Source organism: Monodelphis domestica, chromosome 7 (assembly GCF_027887165.1).
Source record: "Monodelphis domestica isolate mMonDom1 chromosome 7, mMonDom1.pri, whole genome shotgun sequence".
NCBI classification, from domain to species: Eukaryota; Metazoa; Chordata; class Mammalia; order Didelphimorphia; family Didelphidae; genus Monodelphis; species Monodelphis domestica.
In genome coordinates, this window is record NC_077233.1 from 143,770,634 (window position 1) to 143,786,069 (window position 15,436).

Below are 15,436 nucleotides of genomic sequence, written 5' to 3' on the forward strand. Positions count from 1 at the left end.
GAGCATCAAAATGGACAAAACAACTTTTATTGTGTTCAAATGTGAACCACAGGAAACAAGTTTCAGTTCTTGACCTCTAGACTGTCAGTAAAAATCTTCAGAAATAGTCCTGAACTTCCCTCAATGTTGGCTCTTATCATCTGTTTGAGCCCCAAATATAGTGACCAAGAGCAGCACATCCTGGGTCTTTGTAGTTAAGGAAGATGAAATCCTTGGCGAGGAGGAGGGCTAGCCGGGTTGCTCTTATATAGAAGGCAGTGTCCCTCCCATGAAGAGAGCTGTACCTCCTCAAAACCTAGACTGGTGTTCCCTGTTCGAAGGCTGCAGCCCTCTCAGCCATAGTTTGCCGGACGTGTCCAACATCATAAGCCCAAACCTTGTCCAGGCCCTCACCAATTGTAGCTGTTGGCTCCCAATTGGGAAAAGGGAATCGACCAGATATCACTCGGGCTTCATTGGGTAATTCTGCTAGTAGTTTGGTCTCCAGGAGAGAGAGCTGTGGAAAGAGGCCAAGTCAGGAGAGGGGTTTGGTGGGGGAGTGGGAGAGGAGGAAGTCAGTAATAAGGATAAAGGAATTGGTTTGAAACACAAGGTCACAGAGTTAGGAAAAATCTGGCCTCACCAGGCTGAAGTTCAAAACCAATAACCCTATGGCTGGTCTGCCGCCCTAGGGTCAAACAAGATCTTCCAAAGGATTTTTTAAATCTGGTGGCTACTTTCCTCCAAATTGTTCCCATTCCATCTCAAAGACACCAAGACATCTTTGAGGTTCCTAGCAACATCCAATGCCAGCCCATTTGTGAACAGCCTGCTAATTTTTCATGGGGATGACTAGAGAAACAAGCAGACGTTGGCTGTGAAGCCAAACAGATGGGGCACTGGCCCACGATGCAACAATTACCTCAGTTTGAATCATTCCCTAGCCCTGGGAATATTTCAGTTCAACAAATCCCATGGCCCAAAAGCCTCTAGAAGTGCTCAGACATACCACACTGGGAGCCAGGAACACTGTGATGTTGCTGCAATCAGCCAGATTCACCTGCAAAAGAGATATGGCTGCTTATGGGAGAGGAATAAATGACAACCTCAAGAGACTCAGAGATTGCTCTTCTACTTTTATAACACCTGGAAAAGGGAACCTTTGTGCTCTACCTGAGGAGCCTAGAAACCTCTAAACAGGTATAAATTTCAGATTCCCAATAATTAAGTTGGTTTCTTAGTTTCAAGGGAACCAAGAGGCCATTGGCCTAGGTTAGCTTCCCTTGCTCTTCTTCCTCTGTTGATGGCCTCTAATTCCAAGGTCAAAGTTATGCTAGACCAATGACAAGTTTTTAGACTTTAAAAACACCTATCTGGCTCTGCTTTCCCTAAAAAGCCCAAGGAAATATTAGCAAGAGAGCAAACATCTTAACCAATCCAAACTAGGCTGAGGCCAGAGGTCCAAAGCCCCCAGGCCATAGAATCATTTAGGAACTGGGAAAACAGCTCATTTCCAGGTGGCTTGGAAACTGTCATTCCTCTAACACTGATCTGACCAAGGGGATTAGATAAAATGAGGAAAAGGTTAAACTGAGTCAAGAGACTTCTCTTGCCACTTATTCTCTATGACCTTAGGCAAGTTATTTCCCCTCTCTAGGTCTCAGTTCCTCCTCTACAAAATGAGGAGGTTCAAGTAGATGTCCTCTGAGGTAGGGGCAGGTGGCTAGCACAGTGAATAGAGCACCAGGCCTGGAGATATGAGGTCCTGGGTTCAAATTTGGCATCAGACACTTCCTAGCTATGTGACCCTGGACAAATCACTTAACCCTGCTTGCCTAGCCTTTGCCCTTCTGTCTTACAGTTGTCACTAAGACAGAAAGTAAGAGTTTAAGAAAAAAAAAAAGATGGGTGGGAAGATTTAAGAAGGATAAGTTACCTCTTATTGGTATATTCTCTAGGTACCTCATCTTGGCCTCATCACTTTGAGTAAGGTGGCTTACTAGGCCAGGCAGTACTTCTGTGCCCTGTTGCCCCATTATCCACTCCAACTAACTAGAATCCTGAATTAAGGAGAAGGAAGGATATAGAGCTGCAATTACCTTCCAGAGATCCTCCTTTAGGTAGCAAACCCTTTGAGCACAACCAGCCCGCCACGCATGGAGTCGGGAAAGCCGTAGAAGCCAGGGATTCAGTTCATAACCCACAGCAGGATAGAATCCTCGTCTGTATGCTGCCAAAACCTGCAGGGCAAAACAATTAATGCTCCCTACCATAACCCTCAAGGATTAGGGAAGGCATTGGCTGAAGACACAGCAAAAGCTAAGTGTAATGGACTACATATACATATACATATAGGGAATGGTATCCAGAAGAAATTCTAACCTGATGAAGAAGCCTGAGACCTATAAGATGGAACATGAGAAAAGAAACCCAATTAAGTTTGGCATTCAAGGCCTCCACAATCTAGCTCCAACTGCCCTAGTCATAATTTTATGAGCCTGTAATATTACTTCAGTGCCTTTGTTGATAGCCTTTCCTTTGCCTGAAATGTCTTTCCCTGACCTCAGCCCATTAAAATCTCCCCATTCCTCAAGGCCTAATCCCAATACCATCTTTCCATGAAACGTTCCTTCTCTCCCCAAATGGAAATGAATGCTCCTACAAATCTCTCATTACATTTTGCACTTTTCTTATGCATTCATCATATTATTTTGTATTAGTTACCTATGTGTATGTTTTATTCCTATTCTTTAACAACCTCCCCTGCAAATACTAGACCAAGACCAGACTTTCCTTGAGAGTAGTGACAGTTGTTCATCTCTATGTCCCCCACCCCCCACCCCCAGTGCTGGACTCAGCCAGTGGTCAATAAATGTTTGCAGAATTTTTTGGAATGACCCGAGTGTAGAATAGTCTGAAAGGAACTCTATCCTCTAACCAGAAAGAGACAGAGGGAAGGAAGCAGAGATGGGGGATTTTTTCCTCCTTACGATCCTGCCATCACCAGAGCCCAAGTCCACTATCTTTCCAGAGCGACCCTGGAGAAGATTCAACACATTCTGTACCTGCCGCTTATTTGCTGGAACATAAGGCACCTGGGAAGGCAGAAAGGGCACAAATTTGGAAGCTGTGCTTTAATCAATATTCATCTTTCCTTCTCCCCACCCAGAGGCCAGCTTACCTGAAGTTTCAGGGGCACTCTGCGGAAACCAGGCATGAGGAACCCTGCCCAGACAGCATAGACAAATAAGCCAGCACCAACTGCCAACTGCATGACACCCAATCCCCCAATGGAGCGCTCTTGTAGTTCTGTCATGGCTTCTCCAGGATCATCTTGGTCCATTGCTAAGGGGGGGCAATATATAAATTGGCTTTGAGTATCCACCTTTCTGCTCCACTTCTCTATTGGCCCCTTGCTATTCTTCTTTCTCATCCCTGGCCTTCCCAAGATGCAAGTTCCCTCCTACCTGAGGATGAACCTTATCAAGCAAAGCAAGGACAGTTAAACCCTTGGCATACAAAAAAAACTTAATAGTTCCAATGATAATGAATCATCTCACTCTACAAGCTAGCATGTGGGGGGAGGGGGGGAGGGAAGTGATTTGGAACCATTGAGTTAGCCTGCAGAATGCATTGTACCACCAGCTTCAGCATATTGGGTCAGTCTGACAAAGGGCAACTCTGAGAATATATAGGGTTCAGATGTGAGGGTATTAGCACATGTTAGGAATAAAAGGGACAGTGATTCTTAAACTTTAAAGTGTTGGAGCTATACTAATTTTTATAACCACATAAAACCAACTAACCAAAATCCTAAGTGCCTATTAAACTATTAAAATAATTGGTTTTCTTATGAAATCAGAGCAGTTAAGTATAAAACTCAAATTAGCTCATTCTCAGCTCCTTGCTGCCCCTCAAACTATGACTATACTATAATCATCTAAAAGGCCTGATCTTGGGAGCAGCTGGATAGTTCAATGGATTGAGAGCCAGGTCCAGAGTTGGGAGGTCCTGGGATCAAATTTAACATCAGATATTTCCTGGCTGTGTGACCTTAAGCAAGTCACTTAACCCCCATTGCCTAGCCCTTACCACTCTTCTGCCTTAGAACCAATACACAGTATTGACTATTGACTCTAAGATGAAAAGGTTTTTTTTTTTAATAAATAAAAGGCCTGATCACTCTACACTATCCCCAAAAGGAAAAGACAGAGCAATGTAACATGGATGTGCCTTACCTTAGGTAAAAGATTTTACAAAATTATATATACATATATATTATAAATATATATATATATAATTATGTATACATATATACAGAGAGGGAGAGATCCTCTAATTCAAACCTCAATTTTGCACTAATTATCAACACCCAGAAAGAGGAAGGAATTTGCTCAAGTTCCCATGGTGAGTCAGTAACAGAACCAGGTCTGCAAACCTGGGCTCTTTCCATCATGATGAAAACTTCTAAAATGAAATTCTATGATGCCAACCCTATTTTAAATATCCTACTTAGATATGCTATTTAAAGGAATGTTATAATGTATCCTTTTATAATCACAGCTTCCCTTCAACCTTGCTTGTTCTTTATGCATGCAATTTTTAACACTTGCCTAAAGCAATATTCAAAATCTGAGAGTTGGGTTAGGTTAAGTAGTCCAAAATATATTTTAACAAGAATCCCTTCTAAACACACTGGATAAGACCAGGAATCTTTGATTTGGTTATAGAAAAACTCTCTAAGCAAATCAAAGATTCCTGGTCATCCAACCTTTCCTTAAACACCTGCAGTGACATAGGACCCATTGCCTCACAAGGCAGTCTGTTTCTCCTTTTGTTAGCTCATTTTTTCTTCTCGAGGATCCTAAATCAGGCTTTTCGATAATTTCACCTATTGCTTCTAGTTCTGTCCTCTGGGGCCAAGCAAAACAAGCCCATTTTCTCTTCCATTTGACAACTCCTCAAATACTTTAAATCAGCTATCATGTCCCTCCATGTTATTTTCCCAAAGTTAAATAATCCCCAGTTTCTTTCATTGATCCTTATATGGCACTAATGATCTCATGGTACTTCATCAAAAATCCTTCTTTGGATGCTGTAAAAACTTTCCTTAAAATGTAGTGACCAAAACTTGCAAATGTGGTCTGGTCAAGGATGATAGAATATAGGAGGATTATCTATCATGTCTTGCCTCCACCCCACAACCCTTCGTGGAGGTTGTGCTACTCTTAATGGAGAGTAAGATAATATAATGGTGAGTGGGGGACAGTTAAGTTGCTCAGCAGAGAGCCAGGATTGAAAACAAGAGGTCCTGGGTTCAAATCTAACCACAGCTACTTGGGGGGGGGTGTAAAAGATTTGTAAAATGTTGATTACTCAAGTAGAAAGTAGGTAGCAGAGGGTGCCTAATAATCCTCCACCCATCAGGGGAGACTGGAGATCCAGGAGCTGTCTCTCTTCATGGCACTTCCCTATCTGGACCTCAGTTTCCTCATCTGCAAACTGAGGGTATGATCTTGACTCCTCTTCCAGTTCTACGGTTTACTGTGTGACCTGGTGCAAGTCACACTTTCTCTCCCTGGGCCTTGATGCTAATTCCCTTGAGAGGCTGTGGCGACAAAACATAAAGGAACTTTTTTACAGAGGTAACCCCAAAGCCCGGGTCACTCCCCGGGTCAGGCCTTAGGACACCTTCTGGAATCCGCGTCCTCCAGGTCCTTTCCTACCATTCAGGAGGAGGGGGTTAGGGGAAGCCTAGGGCGAAGCCTCACAGGCTGGGGCAAAGCCATTCGCCCAACCTCCCAGATTCCCCACATAATCCCTGGGGGACAGAACCGGGCCCCGATCCCTTTCGCCGCCGCTCCTGCAGGGAAGAGTTTGGCCACTACACCCCCACCCCACTCCCCGGAAGCAGAATGCAGAGTCTGGGCGGAATGCAGCCCCTGATCCTCTGTACACTAGCTCCGCCTGGATCCCAGGACCCCCACCCTCGAGTTTTACTGGCCAATCCCCTCTGCAAGGCCGCGGCCGATCGGGGGAAGCGAGGTCAAGCGGAAGGACGGGCAGGTCGCCAACGGTCACCCGGAAGAGAGTACGCCGCCTGGTCGGGTCGGGCCGGGCCTGGCCTGGCGCGTGACCTCCTTAGGAGGTAGAGCGCGTGCGCGAGTTGAATGGGGTGGTCGGGAAATCTGACTGGCCGCGTCGCTCACCGTCACCAAGGAGATGGTGCAGGGGAAGGGTGGAGGAGAGGAGGAGGGGAAAGATGAGAAAGTGGAGCGCGTGTGCGCGCGCACACTGTGCGCGCCCCTCCTTCCTCGCGCACCTAACGGTCACCCAGCCCTGGGAGCCAGCCTGGGGGAGGAGCGCGTGGTCAGCCTGCCTTTATCCACGTGGCTAAGGGAGGTTGGGGGTAGGGAGAATCTGTGTTATCTTCTTCGCCCCAGACATGCCATACCGGTTTGGCACATCCTCCTTAAAAGTCCATTCTTGCCGATATTAAAGAGAGCTGCAAGAGAATTTCCAGCGCAGCCCAAGATGAGCATCTATTAAACGCCTTTTGGGTTCTTGGCACTGTGCTAGGTAGTTGGGGCACAAAGACCAAACGGACCGCCCCTATCCTCAGAGAGCTTGCGGGGGTTGGGGGGGTGCACATACAAGCGTTGAGAAAACATGCCCGAAGTGAAGGGAGCTGGGAAATCAGGAAAGGCTTCCTACAAGAGTCAAACTTGGGACTGAAACCCAAAAGCACTTCTTTAGCCCTTGCTGTGTATCAGGTGCTGTGCTCAGGGCCAGGGGTACAAATGTTGTGTACCAGTCTATAAGAAAGCTCAGGTCTCCAGCTCTGAAGACCTTAAGGCCACAGGAAGAGGATACCCAAAACAGACCCAGGTTTAAATGGTAGCCCTCCTCCCCCCCCCCATTTAGAATTTAAAAACATCTTTGATACAGTAAAAAATGAGTGTTGGGGTTCAGCAACCTAGTGCAGCTCATTCCAGTTTTAGGTTCACAGTTCTGATTCAAGGGCTTGATTCCTGCACATACAAAGAGGGCTATTGTTGGTTGTGACCAAGCAGTTCTCCAGAAGAGTCCTCTCAGAATGGGGAGGAGGGGATGTTGAAGGAGGGAAAGCCTCCTCCACCACCACCCCCTCCCCACCTGCCCCCATTTGGTGCCTAATCTCAAAGGAGAAAATAGAGCTCATTATAGATTGACATTCCACACCTCCACTTGTTCCAAGTTCAGGACTCCAAAGGCAATACTTCAACAAGTTGCATGTTTTTCCTCAGTGTGGCCACTCAGTATCCCCTTTATGGATGCAACTCACAAATCCTCCATGCCCTAGTAAGGAGTCTTCTGGAGTTGTGACCAAATGCTCAACACCTGGTGGTTCACTTTTGGAGATGGGCCTCCCCAACAGTTAAACTAGGCTGGTTCTTTTACTGGACGGGTACTCAGTTCAACAGCACCTACCTGAGTCTGCAGCTTGTTGAGTCTTCTGGAGCCCAGGGTCACCTCCACACCATTCATTCGGCATCAGTTTGACATTAGTGGATGCTTACATATAAAAGGAATATGGACTGGATCTGTGATTTCACTAGTGTAGGGGATATTCCAGGGAGGAAATTCCCTCTGCCTATGCTTGTTGTGGCCCTCTCTGCTATTTATAGTCTTATTTAAATGATTATGGGCCTTTAAAATGTACAAAATTCTTTCACATATATCAACTCATTTGAACCTCAGATCTCCACTTTACAGACAAAGAAACTGAGGCCAAACAAGATGAAAGAATGAGAAAAAAAATATTTATTATGAGCCAAGCACTATACTAATTGCTTGGGATACAAATAGAAAATTGATTCAGTCCCTGCTCTCAAGGAGCTCACATTCTACATGAAGAAAACACTACAGACCTTAGAGCAGATGACCAGGCCCAAGGATCCTTATATTTGTAAGGGCAGGTCAAATAGCAATACCCAGTGGGGTCAGCAGGGCAGGTGGTAAAGCTCAGTGGGCCAGAGGGAGCTGGCAGGCCCAGCCCACAATGCTAGGAAATGCAGAAATGCAGGTCTAATAGTTGTAGTGCATCAGGGGCTCTGAGCTCCTTCTTGAAGGGGTAGGACAGGAAATGTACTAGTGTATAGATCCTAGGGGAAAAGGGCAAGAAAGTGAGGGGTCACCACCACACCATCAGCTCCTGCTGGGCCCTCTAGTTTTAAAGACTTTCTGACACAATTCAGGCACTTCTTGCTGATTTAAGTCATCAGGCCCCAGTACCTGTTGGATGCCATATGCCACATCACTGTGGTTGCTTTGATGCTCTAGAAGGACAGGGATAAGCTTCCCAGTTTAGAAGAGTCAGGGAGGAGGGAGAAGAGATTGAGGTTGCTTCCCTAGTGACAGATGTTATAAAGGCCTTTTCTTCTAATCCTATCCCCTGACACATACACACATCTCTTTCCCAAGCAAGTTTCCCCATCTCCCAAGCTTCTACCTGTTTCTTCTTTTCTGTCACTCAAAGTACTTTAAAAAGCAGGGCTAAGTTAAAACAAAGCACTTTCCTTTGGGGTTCCATCTTGAAAGACTTGCATTTACATATATTATCATATTTATTATCATAACAATCTTGTAAAATAGGTACAAGAAATATTTTCATCCCCATTTTGTGGAGAGGAAACTTGAGGCTCAGAGGTTATATAAATTGTAAACGGTCACACAGCTATATAGTAGTATCAGACATTTTATTGACTTCAGGTCCAGCCCATTCTTTTCTATGTCATGGTGCTTCTTAAAATTCTATAATCTAACCATGCTTGGGGGCCCACAAAAGGAGACAACCACCACCCTTACCCTCAATGTTCATATTTCTAAAAGCTGAAAGTTTTGATAGGCAGGGAATGAAGGGTACAAATTTTTAGCCTTAAAGCCAATTATATTTGCGGGGTAGAAAGAATGCCAGAAGTCCTAGCTTCAAATCACAGCTCAAATATTTCCTTCTTCATGATGCTTTTTCCAATCTCCCCAACTGCTCATTTTTTTCCCCTCCAGAAAAAAAATTGCCTTGTATTTCTTTTTAATATACTTCTTTGAATCCTAGATCTGCCTTGTGACCCTTCTGACTGCAAGCCTGTGCCAACTTCAAGTATCAGAAATTGAAGGCTTGTCAGTCTGCAAGATCTCTAAAGTTCCTCAAAACTCTAAAATCCGAGGATCTTTCTCTGTGTAGTAAAAGGTCTCTAAAATGAAATGGTCAACATTGAAGCTTTAAGATGATGTTTTTCAGAGCTGGTGACTAAGTTGATCTGTTTACCTTTTAATATTATCAAATTAGCTCCTTGTTCTAGTCATGTGTAGCTCCTATGATTAGGGTATGTGTCCAGAGAATGTTATTTTTTAGAGGCAAACATTTATTGAATACTCATTCATAAAGAATATTTTATTCAAACAAAACACTAAAATTTAACTAAGCTCAATTTAAAAAATTAACAACTAAACTTTACTTTTAAAGTACAAATTTTGCAAAGTGCTCCTTTTAATCAAACCCTTTCCCTTACCCCCCAAATATAGAATAACTTTTTTAGCCTTATTTTCTTGTCTAAAAAAAAAAAGCACCACCTGGACCCTACCCCCTTATTCATAGGACCAGGATACATCGTTTTAAAGCTTAAAATAATTTTTTTTTCATTTTCCCCTGAACCAACCAGAGCCCCAGAGTCCTACATTAAAACAAATTGGCCAAGCAAAGTCAAAGAGAAAAAAAAGTGTCTAACTGATTTTTCCCTGATGTGGCTCCAGGCCATCCTAGACACTGGGAGGACAGATCAACCTAAGCAACCCTGATAGAAATGGGGTTCCACCAAGTAGAAGTAACACCACTAGAGCAGTTTAGGCAACACCTCAGAGGTTCAGGAGGAAGGTGGCAGAGGGGCACCAGCCTTCCAGGTGACCCATGTCACTCACTAGACATTCTTCCTCCCACGCCAGAGAGGAAGGAAGCAGGAGAAGCAGCAATAGCTGCAACCACCAGGCATCCCCAGAAACCCAACAGCCCTACGTCAGCCAAAAGCCTAGGCACAGCCCAGCATAGCCCATACACATGCCTACGCATCACCAACCTACCGCCTTTTGGACATGCCAAGCAGCACGTTCCATAGGCCTCTCGAGCTCAACATAACCAGAACAACTCATCTTTCTCCCCAAACCCTTACCTCTTCCCAACTTCCTTACCACTGTCAAAGACATCCTCCTCCCAGTCACCCAGGCTCACATCCTCAACATCATCATCCTTCATTCATCTCTGCACACATCCAGTTACCAAGGCTCGTCCTATCTACTTCCATCACATCTCTCTCTACTCAGAGGACTGCTCACCGCTCAGGTGCAGGGGCTCATCACCTCAAGCCTAGACTTATATATAGCAAGAGCTTCCTGGTTGGCCCTTCCCCCCTCCGGTTCATCCTCCATTCAGCTGCCAAAGTCATTTCTTAAAGTGCTGACCGTGTTACTTCCCTATTCAAACTCCAGTGACCTCTCACCTCCAGGATGAAATACAAAATCATATTTGGCTTTAAAACCCTTCACAACCTGGTTCCTTCCTATCTGTTGAATCTTTTTAATCTATTCTACTCTCCTTAGCCCAACATTCAAGTTATTCTCTACACATGACACTCCATGTGCCAAATCCAGTTATTTTCACCAACTATTCCCCACCCCCCATGCCTAGAATGCTTTTCTGTCTCCCCTTGGGCCTCTTGGGGTTCTCTTCCTTTAAGACTCAGCTTAGAGGTGATTTTCCTGGCACCTTCCCCAGCCTTTCTTCTGAAATTACCGCCCATCTACTCCGTATGCAACTTGCTGTCCATAACTGCTTCCATGTTACATCAGAATGGAACTTCCTCGAGGGCAAAGACCCTGTTTTTGGCTTTCTTTGAGCCCTGCACTGAGCACATGGCTGGTACGTGGGAAGCCCTCAATGAAGGCTCTGCGGACTGACATAGATGGTCGGTGGCAGAGCTGGGAATGGAGCCCAGGTCTTTCCACTCTTTTCGGGTGGTCCAGGTGGGGAATTTCCAGGAAGTCAGAACTGTTTCCCAAAGGGCCAGGGAGATTGGCCCTCTGGCCCAATTTCAAAGAGGGGAAGAGAACCACAACTCCCGAATTCCATCATTAGTTCATGGCTAGGCATTCCTACCCCTCCCTCTCCGCTGTGTGCTGCTGTCACCATCAGAGCTCATCAGTGCTGGAAGGACTCTAGAAATGACTGCTGAGAAAGCATTTTGTATACATCCAACATACTGTCGAAAGGCATAATCGCTGGGCTTAGGTTATTTGAATGGGGTCCAGGGAGGAAGGACAGATGCACTGGGAGCCAGAAGGGTTGTTGATCAGTGGGCCTGGGGAAGAGCAAAGAGAGTGATAAACTTTATAGCGAGGACTCTTTCCACCAGCCTCCCCTCATTAGGGCTGGGGCCCCGGCCCCTCCTAGCTCCTGTTCTGGGACAACCAAACAGGGCTTCGCTAAATGAAACCATCTTGAGCCCTCACCCCAGCCAAATGAACCGCCACGGAGACTTCTCTGATTTTCCGGTTCTCTCCTGCAGCTGGAGGCAATTAGCTTGAAATCTGATGGAAAATCAGGCAAAGAGAAGGGAGGGGGTGTAGAACGGAGAGAGCAGGAAAACGGGGAAGTATGGAGGCAGAGGGAGTGTGGAGATGGAGGGAGCCCTTGGGGAGGAGAGAGAAGCCAACAAAAATAAAGGGCCAGGGAATTAGCAAGGGGGCCGCCGTTAAGAAAGATGATGTGTGAGGGAAACTGAAAATGAAGTGAGCGGAGAAAATGAGCGAGTCCAGTTGGGAGGACAGGAAATGTGAGAGGAGATGGAGGTGGAGGGAGGCTATTCCCTGGGTTGGGGTTGGAGTGTAAGCTGGATCCTTATGACTCCTCACTCCTGAATTTTCCAGTTGTCCGGGGAGAGAAGGAAACTGGAGAGATTTCCCACCCTGGACCATCCATAAAGAGGGATTTAGGAATACAGAGAAATGACCTTTCCCAGCCTGGGGGTGGGAAGAGGGGGCACTACTGGGATTCCAAAGGATTTAAAAGGGGGCAGGTGAGGACTGAGTTAGAGAGGCTTTATGCTCCTGGTAGGAAACCTCTCAGAGCCCAAGACCTTTAATCTTTTACCCTCCTAGGTCTTTTTTTTTTCCCTCCGTGCTGTAAAGTAGCCATGAATGTCAGGAATTTGTCACTATGTGCTGGGAACAGCTCCCTCCCCAGCTGCCTGCAATCTCAGCCGCAGCTCTGACAGCCAAGAGCCAAGGGGAGAAAAAGCAGCTGAGCTGGGAGAAGGCCCTTTCCCAAGCCCACCTGAGCACTCAAGAAGCTAGAGATCCTTCCCAGGCACTGGACAGAGCCCGGGGAGAGGACCAGTCCCCCTAGGCCTCAGGGCAGAGAGCCATCTCATTTAGCTTCCCAAGCACACACACCGCCTCCCTCCTGGCCCCCCCACTCCCAAATGGGGCCCCGGCTGAGGCTGCCACTTAGATTTCTGCAACTACGCACTCCCAGATGATGGGAAAGCCCTGGACCTTGGGAACCGCTCCAGAAAAGAGAAGTGACCTGGCAATGTTCTAAGCACTGGAGAGAGAGCAGGCCCAGAGACCTCAGCCCAAACCCACTCACAATAGCCCTTCCCCTTTGGAGACTGCTATTCATTAGTGGCCCTGCCACCCTGGGGTGACAAGAGGCTGCCCTTCTAAACCTTAGAAGGATTAGTCTGGTTCGGATCAATAGCAGAATGAGTCCCAGGAAGCCACATGTGGAATTTGTACTTAATTCTCTCTACTCTCGTCCAAGAACCAATTACACAGAAAAGCTCCCAGGCATGCAGACCACTTTCTCACACACCCACAGCCTCACCCGAGATGTGTCCCAGACATTCTTGTAGAAGCCTCCTCCATGCCCTTGTCAACGTGCACCGCCCCCACAAGACACCGGGGTGCACATGCATGTGGGATCCCATTTGCCACCAGCGGCACAGGAAGGCGCTCACACACCCACACGTCCTTTCACACGGATCTCCTTCCACGAAGACCAATCTGAGCCCCGACGCTCCGGCTCATGGAACCAGCAGTGAAGAGCCTGGACAGAAAGCAAAACCAGAGCATCCCTCCCTTCCCACGCTTGCCATGGGGCAAAGGACCTACGGCCTGGATTTTAAAAATAAAAATGTTGTGATTCCTCCGGATCATTTCCCTGGAGATGGGTCGGAACCATAAGGGGCTCCTCCGGCCCGGTGCAGCCACCACCTCGCCTTTTTCTCTCTGGAAAGAGGAAACCCAGTTGTAATCTCTTTCCTACCCGTCTATGCAGGGCCAGAACTCCAGAGCAAGAGCGGGTTCAGGAATATGTGGGTGAGTATCACTAGTGTCATGAATAAAAGCTGGCATTTATACAGCACCTTGAGGCTCGCAAAGCACTTTATACAACTAGGTCATTTTTCTCATTTGGTCCACAAAAAAACCCTGAGGTAGGTGCTACTCCATCCATTTTTCAGTGAAGGAAACTGAGATTGAGAAAGGTTAAGTGACCACCACCACTGGGGTCACATAGCTTAAGGCAAGATTCGAACTCTGGTTTTCCTGACTCCACCATGGCATGCTGCCACCAGACTTGGTGGAGCGAGTGGAAGGTTGAACAGGAAGACCAGGGTTAGTGATGGGGACAGTTCATCTAGTGCCTCGGGGAGGGACCCTATCAATCCCCTAATTTCACAGATCAAGAACCTGAAGACCAGAGTGGAAATGACTTGCCCAAGGTGATATAGCCCCGTCATAGTCACAGCCAGATGAGAACACAGATTCTAGGCTTTAACTCCAGTCTCAAGATTCCAGCACTGAATCTTGTTCAGCCCTAGGAAGTCTTTCCCCAATAAATACCTGTTGACTGACTGCCATCCCTGGAAAAGCCTAAGCCAAGGGAGGCCCCTGGACCCCCGTGACCAGGAAGCAGATGGTTTCAGACACCGGGATGCGATTCCACAGGACAAGCTGGTCTGGAGGCTGGTCCTGAATGGCCGGGCCTCTCTGCAGCCAGCGTCTCTTAGGGAAGATGCTCTTTTCCCTGGCCAAGACGGAATCAGACCGAAGAGGATTTGGAAATAGGCCTCTGGCTGTGGTTCATTTTGAGGCTGCTGGTCCCCATCCCAGCCCCGAGGGACCATCCCAGACATAGTCCCTGGAGGCGAACGTGCAGAAATAGCAGGAGGGGCAAGAGCGGTATGGGGAGCTCCCTGGTTGGGAGATTCCTTTCGCCAGCATGTTTCATGGCTGAAACTCGAACCCAGATCACCCTTGCCGGGAGGCCTGCTTTCCCTCCTCCAGCCCAAACTGCTTTCTCTATGGAGTGACAGGAAGGGGAATCCTCCTGTATGTTCTGACAGGCCCCCCTCCCTCCCAGCTGCTTCCCCCCGGCTCCCCCCACACACATTTGTCCTTCATTCCCTGTGCTGGTACCAACTCTCCCTCTACCAACAGAGTACCTTGGGGCCTCGGAAGGGGGTGAGGAAACCTTGATATGATATATGATCCTGGCATTTTCTCCAAAATAACTCCAGCTGCTGTCCCCCCCCCCCAGAGGCACTCTTTCCTCAGGCTCTTGAGAAGCCTTGGGGGGGGGGGGGTAGCAGGCAGGTCTCTACTCTTCCCTCATGGCAGGGGACTGGGAGGAAGTCAGCTATGCCACCAGAGGGACTCTGGGGTCATCCTTCCTGGCTTTGGCTTCATAGTTTTTTTTGGGGGGGGGGGAGACAGGGGAAGCAGCCACAGTCCTCTGCCTCTTTCAGGCTTTGTGCCGCCTCTTCTTTGTAACCCACCAATTCACCAATTCAGCCCTTTATCTGCCTGAAAGAGCAAGGAGGAAGGAATGGGGGAGGGAGAGAAAGGGCGACAATGGGGGGAAGTGGCGGGAAACATCTCCTTAGAGACCCCATTGTGTGGCTCCCCCTCCGGGGCTGGCAAGGGGGGGTAGGGAGAGCCCTGAGCCCTCAGCCCAGCTGGGTGAAACAGCTCCCCAGCCCCAGCAAGGAAATTCACCAACAAGTGGCACATTCTTCCCTGGAATGTGCTGGACCGCTGAAAGTAGGGCGAGAGCCCTTGACTCACAGGCCAAGCTTGGGCCAAGGATGGGGTTCCTTCTCACTCTCCCTCCCTCCTCAGTCCACAAGACCATCCTCCATCCACTGTCCTCCAAATTTAGAGTGCTCCCCTTTCCCCACCCAGTCCTCCTTCTTAGTCCCTCTGGAAAATCTGCCTTCTCCTCTCTAGCAAGTATCAAGACAGAATACCCACGGCATTGAGGATTCCCCTCACGTCCACCACCTCTGAGGAGCTCCCAGCACATCACAGACATCCTCTCATTCATCCCCAGGAAGGTGGGCCAGAGCCAAAGATTCCTATCCCC

At 47.5% G+C, this 15,436-nt stretch overlaps 2 protein-coding genes across 8 annotated transcripts in view; both read right to left on the bottom strand.

Moving 5' to 3' along the window:
• The window catches only part of HAGHL (hydroxyacylglutathione hydrolase like), a 62,804-nt gene extending 61,765 nt beyond the window's left edge, over nucleotides 1–1,039 (bottom strand). The window contains exon 1 of the mRNA XM_007499245.3: nucleotides 989–1,039. The gene's annotated coding sequence lies outside the window, so the exon portion shown is untranslated. The remainder of the gene's footprint in view (nucleotides 1–988) is intronic.
• Nucleotides 12–6,184, bottom strand: ANTKMT (adenine nucleotide translocase lysine methyltransferase). 7 transcript variants are annotated; one of them, XM_007499258.3, is made up of 7 exons: nucleotides 6,061–6,184; nucleotides 3,161–3,324; nucleotides 2,918–3,074; nucleotides 2,362–2,381; nucleotides 2,079–2,219; nucleotides 989–1,039; nucleotides 12–496 (listed from the first exon to the last, which is right to left on the bottom strand). In XM_007499258.3, exons 2-7 carry the CDS (start codon nucleotides 3,320–3,322, stop codon nucleotides 296–298), a joined length of 732 nt encoding a protein of 243 aa, XP_007499320.1. In that variant the 5' UTR covers nucleotides 3,323–3,324; nucleotides 6,061–6,184; the 3' UTR covers nucleotides 12–295. The 7 variants fall into 7 exon arrangements, with proteins under 7 accessions (XP_007499320.1, XP_056661711.1, XP_056661710.1 ...); XM_056805733.1 differs by lacking the exon at nucleotides 2,362–2,381 and adding an exon at nucleotides 5,356–5,587 and having other exon boundaries at nucleotides 2,970–3,074; nucleotides 6,061–6,168; XM_056805732.1 differs by lacking the exon at nucleotides 2,362–2,381 and adding an exon at nucleotides 5,356–5,587 and having other exon boundaries at nucleotides 2,970–3,074; nucleotides 5,980–6,142.
• Between the last annotated feature and the right edge of the window lie 9,252 nt (nucleotides 6,185–15,436).